At 41.0% G+C, this 6,662-nt stretch overlaps 1 protein-coding gene across 1 annotated transcript; it reads right to left on the minus strand.

Moving 5' to 3' along the window:
- Window positions 1-268: 268 nt before the first annotated feature.
- Window positions 269-867, minus strand: gbp (glycogen synthase kinase binding protein). Its single transcript, XM_087782755.1, has one exon. It carries the CDS (start codon window positions 765-767, stop codon window positions 423-425), a length of 345 nt encoding a protein of 114 aa, XP_087638881.1. The 5' UTR covers window positions 768-867; the 3' UTR covers window positions 269-422.
- Between the last annotated feature and the right edge of the window lie 5,795 nt (window positions 868-6,662).

The raw sequence follows: 6,662 nt of genomic DNA on the forward strand, positions 1-6,662 counted from the left end.
TGTCTTAACTGACTTGTTAACTAATGACCAGTGTCTTAACTAACTTAACTGACTAACCAGTGTCTTAACTGACTTGTTAACTAATGACCAGTGTCTTAACTGACTTGTTAACTAATGACCAGTGTCTTAACTAACTTAACTGACTAACCAGTGTCTTACCTGACTTTTACTAGCGTCTCGCGTGTTGACCGGCAGGTGGAGCATGACGTCACGGGGTAACCCCTCGACCTTGAAGCGCGTGACGTCACAAACACACTTGTGGTGAAGATAAAAAGGTTTTATTGAAAAAGTCCTGAACACTGAGGACACATGAGGAGCTTCGGTACGAAGCGACAGAACCGCGGCTCCATTAACTCAGAACACGCGTAGAAATGCTCCAGGAATAGAAGTGACGCTGACCAGCAGGGGGCGCCAGTCCTCCATCAGGTCCGCGGCTCCTCCTGGAGCCTCCTGACCGCCTCCTTCACCAGGTCCCCGGACAGCAGCAGCTCCTGCAGCAGCTCGTCCTCCTGGAGCCTCTTCTTGCGGCGGCTGTAAGGCCCGCAGCGGCTCCACACGCGCACCAAACAGCGTCTCTTCTGCGGGCCCGGAGCCTCGTCCGCCCGCGAGCCCCGGTGCAGGCAGGTCACGGTGCTCTGGTGGCTCCCGGTGCCGGTGCCGGTGCCGTGCAGCTGCAGGACCTCCCCGAGCCTCGACACCAGCGAGTCCACCTCCGCCGCCTCCACCGACGGGTCCAGCAGCAGGAAGTTCTCCTTCCGACACGGCATGATCCCGGCGCTCGTGCTCTTGTGGTTCTGGTTCTGGTTCTGGTTCAGGCCCGGATGTCTCCGCACGAGCTCCACTCTCAGCTCAGACGTTTGTAAACAATGGCTGACGTGTGTGGACGGACCCACGTGCCCTCAGGCGGGGCGGAGAGAGAGAGCTGAGTTAGCTTGGTTAGCTTAGTTAGCTTGGTTAGCTTAGTTAGTGGAGTTAGCCTGGTTATCAGAGTGAGCTCAGTTAGATTCGTTATCTTAGTTAGATTTGTTATCTTAGATTCGTTATTCGCTCGACCCCCCCTGCTCGTGCGATGGTCTCGTCCACCAACAGACGCGTTACGTAACGCTGGCTCCTGATTGGTCAGAATGATGCAAACAGACAAAGTGCCCTAACGACGAGGGCGCACGTGCGTGTGTGTGTGCGCATGCGCGGGACACTGTGTTCATCGCTTCCAAGAATCCTGCGCGTCACCGTCAACACCATATATGGCAGCGCTGCTCTCGTCACGTGTTCTGTTGACCAATCAGAAGCTGGCAGGCTCGAGAGGTTCCTGAAAGTGAAACGAGTCTCTGGTTCTGGTTCCGGTTCTGGTTCTGGTCCAGCAGCCTCAGGTCACAGGGTTTGTTTGTTCCCCGTGAGTGTGTCTGACAACGTGTCTTTTTTGTTGATCTTGATCAGGAAACACTTGTTACACACTGTTGTGTCATTCAACACTTTAATGTTGAAACACACACACTTGAGACACACTCTCGTATACACACATACACTCAGATATATAATACACACACACTTGGAGACATACTTGTATACACAAATATAGAAACACACTCAGTTACACAAATGCACACAAACATAGTTGACAGCAAAAGTCAGTCGCGTGTTTGTGTGCATGTGTGTATGTTTTTATATGTGTGTGTGTTTTATATGTGTGTATGTTTTTATATGTGTGTATGTTTATATATGTGTGTGTATGTTTATATATGTGTGTATGTTTATATATGTGTGTATGTTTATATATATATGTGTGTATGTTTATATATGTGTGTGTATGTTTATATATGTGTGTATGTTTATATATGTGTGTATGTTTATATATATGTGTGTATGTTTATATATGTGTATGTATGTTTATATATGTGTGTATGTTTTTATGTGTGTGTGTTTTATATGTGTGTATGTTTTTATGTGTGTGTGTTTTATATGTGTGTGTTTTTATGTGTGTATGTTTTTGTGTGTGTGTGTTTTATGTGTGTGTGTGTTTTATATGTGTGTGTGTTTTATATGTGTGTATGTTTTTATGTGTGTGTTTTATATGTGTGTGTGTTTTATATGTGTGTGTGTTTTATATGTGTGTATGTTTTTATGTGTGTGTGTTTTATATGTGTGTATGTTTTTATGTGTGTGTGTTTTATATGTGTGTGTGTTTTATATGTGTGTATGTTTTATATGTGTGTGTGTTTTTATGTGTGTGTGTTTTATGTTTGTGTATGTTTTTATATGTGTGTATGTTTTTATATATATGTGTGTATGTTTTTATGTGTGTGTGTTTATATATATATGTGTGTGTGTATGTTATATATATATGTGTGTATGTTTATATATATGTATAATGTGTGTATGTATGTTTTTATATATATAGATATATATATCTATAGATATATAGATATCTATATATCTATAGATATCTATATATCTATAGATATATAGATATCTATAGATATATATATCTATAGATATCTATATATCTATATATTTGTGTGTGTGTTAATATGAATGTGTGTTGTGATGATCGAGCTATTTTTGTCCCTCGTGTGTCTTTACGGTCCAGGAACGTGGAGCGTCTGAATGGAGCGAGCGCGCACGCGCACACACGCACGCGCACACGCGCACTCTCCGCCAGCCGTTGTAGCTACGATATCTGTCCCCACTTCCTACGTGATGACGTCACACGCGGCACATGCGAACGTCTCTTTAAAACATTTTAAGGGTTAAATAAACGTCAGCAAAGGTTCACATGATACTTTTTACCTCATAAAACACTTATATTGACAAGAAGACGATGTTCGTCAACATCATGACTTTCTTTCACTTCCTGGTCTCACGTGACTTTGACACCAACAGGAAGTGTCGCTACATGTGACGAAGCCACTGATTGGCTGAAGCTGTTTTACTAATAATAACATAATCATATAATAATTACACACAACTGCACACCTCTGTACTTACCTGTCTGTAGTTCATAAACACCTCAGTAATTATTTAGTTTTCATTTCGATTTTATTTCTTCGATTTAAATCAATTATTAAATTATCAATATGGTGAACCTCTCCCTTTCCACAGGGTTTTAATGCATTTAAACCATTGTGGAGCCTCTGCTCAAAAAGCCAGGTTTAGACCCGACTGACCTCAGTAATTTCAGACCTATTTCTAAGCTCCCTTTCTTGTCCAAGATCTTGGAGAAGGTTGTGTCTGAGCAGCTGTTCCTGGATCAGAGCGACATCCATGAGAAGCTTCAGTCTGGCTTCTGTAAACATCTACGGAGACAGTCTTACTGAAGGTGTCCAGTGACATCATGATGTTCTGGTTCTGTTGGATCTGTCCTCAGCCTTTGACACAGTTGATCACCAGATCCTGCTGAGAAGACTGAGGGATGAAGACTGTCTGGGTCTGTGTTAGAATGGTTCTCATCTTACCTTTCTGGGCGCAGTTTTAGTGTATCTGCCAATCAAATGAGGTCTGAATCGGCAGATCTGTTGTGTGGAGTCCCTCAAGGTTCTGTTCTGGGTCCTTTATTGTTTTTGCTGTACTTGATTCCCCTCGGTAAAATCATTCAGAGATTTCCTGATGTTTCTTATCACATGTTTGCTGATGACATCCAGCTCTACTGCTCTGTTGATCAACTGATCAGAGGCTGAACTTAGTCAATTGTTGCTAGAAATCAAATAATGAGTGAAAACACTTTCAAGCTAAATGTGGACAAAACTGAAACTCTGGTGATTGTTGATGATAAGGTTCAGGGTTGAGTCAGTACTTGAGTGACTGATGTCAGTCTGTCAAACTGAGCCTGAGAAACCTGGGTGTTGTATTTGATAAAGACATGTCTCTTGTTCAACTCTGTAGAAAACTGACCAGAAACTGTTTCCTTCAACTGAGAAAAATCTCTAAACTTAGGAAAATGTTGTCGGAACATGATCTGGATCTTATAATCCATGCGTTTGTTTCTTCTCGTCTGGACTATTGTAACAGTTTGTTTTCATGTCTTAACAAGAAGGATCGTCTCGTCTGCAGTTGATTCAGAACTCTGAGCCGCTCTAGTAGAAGAACTCACATTTCTCCTTCAAACTCTTCACTGGCTTCCAGTTTCTTTCAGGATCAACTTTAAAATTCTGGTTCTTACTTTCAGATCTATTCATGGTCAGACCTTCATGATCTGATCCAGACTTACACCCCAGCTCGGGCTCTGAGGTCTGTGGATCAGAATCTACTGATGGTTCCTGAACTTCAGGACCAGAGGAGAGAAATCTTTTCAGGCTGTTGCTCCTAAGCTTTGGAACCATCTCTGTGTTTGATGATCTACTGACTCCTTCAAGAAACATGTGTGTTTGATGATCTACTGACTCCTTCAAGAAACATCTGTGTTTGATGATCTACTGACTCCTTCAAGAAACATCTGTGTTTGATGATCTACTGACTCCTTCAAGAAACATGTGTGTTTGATGATCTACTGACTCCTTCAAGAAACATCTGTGTTTGATGATCTACTGACTCCTTTAAGAAACATCTGTGTTTGATGATCTACTGACTCCTTCAAGAAACATGTGTGTTTGATGATCTACTGACTCCTTCAAGAAACATCTGTGTTTGATGATCTACTGACTCCTTCAAGAAACATCTGTGTTTGATGATCTACTGACTCCTTCAAGAACCATCTCTGTGTTTGATGATCTACTGACTCCTTCAAGAAACATGTGTGTTTGATCATCTACTGACTCCTTCAAGAAACATGTGTGTTTGATGATCTACTGACTCCTTCAAGAAACATGTGTGTTTGATGATCTACTGACTCCTTCAAGAAACATCTGTGTTTGATGATCTACTGACTCCTTCAAGAAACATCTGTGTTTGATGATCTACTGACTCCTTTAAGAAACATCTGTGTTTGATGATCTACTGACTCCTTCAAGAAACATGTGTGTTTGATGATCTACTGACTCCTTCAAGAAACATCTGTGTTTGATGATCTACTGACTCCTTCAAGAAACATCTGTGTTTGATGATCTACTGACTCCTTCAAGAAACATGTGTGTTTGATGATCTACTGACTCCTTCAAGAAACATCTGTGTTTGATGATCTACTGACTCCTTTAAGAAACATCTGTGTTTGATGATCTACTGACTCCTTCAAGAAACATGTGTGTTTGATGATCTACTGACTCCTTCAAGAAACATCTGTGTTTGATGATCTACTGACTCCTTCAAGAAACATCTGTGTTTGATGATCTACTGACTCCTTCAAGAACCATCTCTGTGTTTGATGATCTACTGACTCCTTCAAGAAACATGTGTGTTTGATCATCTACTGACTCCTTCAAGAAACATGTGTGTTTGATGATCTACTGACTCCTTCAAGAAACATGTGTGTTTGATGATCTACTGACTCCTTCAAGAAACATCTGTGTTTGATGATCTACTGACTCCTTCAAGAAACATCTGTGTTTGATGATCTACTGACTCCTTTAAGAAACATCTGTGTTTGATGATCTACTGACTCCTTCAAGAAACATCTGTGTTTGATGATCTACTGACTCCTTCAAGAAACATCTGTGTTTGATGATCTACTGACTCCTTCAAGAAACATCTGTGTTTGATGATCTACTGACTCCTTTAAGAAACATCTGTGTTTGATGATCTACTGACTCCTTCAAGAAACATCTGTGTTTGATGATCTACTGACTCCTTTAAGAAACATCTGTGTTTGATGATCTACTGACTCCTTCAAGATACATCTGTGTTTGATGATCTACTGACTCCTTCAAGATACATCTGTGTTTGATGATCTACTGACTCCTTCAAGAAACATGTGTGTTTGATGATCTACTGACTCCTTCAAGAAACATCTGTGTTTGATGATCTACTGACTCCTTTAAGAAACATCTGTGTTTGATGATCTACTGACTCCTTCAAGAAACATGTGTGTTTGATGATCTACTGACTCCTTCAAGAACCATCTCTGTGTTTGATGATCTACTGACTCCTTCAAGAACCATCTCTGTGTTTGATGATCTACTGACTCCTTCAAGAAACATGTGTGTTTGATGATCTACTGACTCCTTCAAGAACCATCTCTGTGTTTGATGATCTACTGACTCCTTCAAGAACCATCTCTGTGTTTGATGATCTACTGACTCCTTCAAGAACCATCTCTGTGTTTGATGATCTACTGACTCCTTCAAGAAACATCTGTGTTTGATGATCTACTGACTCCTTCAAGAACCATCTCTGTGTTTGATGATCTACTGACTCCTTCAAGAAACATCTGTGTTTGATGATCTACTGACTCCTTCAAGAAACATCTGTGTTTGATGATCTACTGACTCCTTCAAGAAACATCTGTGTTTGATGATCTACTGACTCCTTCAAGAAACATCTGTGTTTGATGATCTACTGACTCCTTCAAGAAACATGTGTGTTTGATGATCTACTGACTCCTTCAAGAAACATCTGTGTTTGATGATCTACTGACTCCTTCAAGAAACATCTGTGTTTGATGATCTACTGACTCCTTCAAGAAACATGTGTGTTTGATGATCTACTGACTCCTTTAAGAAACATCTGTGTTTGATGATCTACTGACTCCTTCAAGAAACATCTGTGTTTGATGATCTACTGACTCCTTCAAGAAA

The sequence above is a fragment of the Callionymus lyra genome, unplaced genomic scaffold (assembly GCF_982586985.1).
Source record: "Callionymus lyra unplaced genomic scaffold, fCalLyr1.hap1.1 HAP1_SCAFFOLD_694, whole genome shotgun sequence".
NCBI classification, from domain to species: Eukaryota; Metazoa; Chordata; class Actinopteri; order Syngnathiformes; family Callionymidae; genus Callionymus; species Callionymus lyra.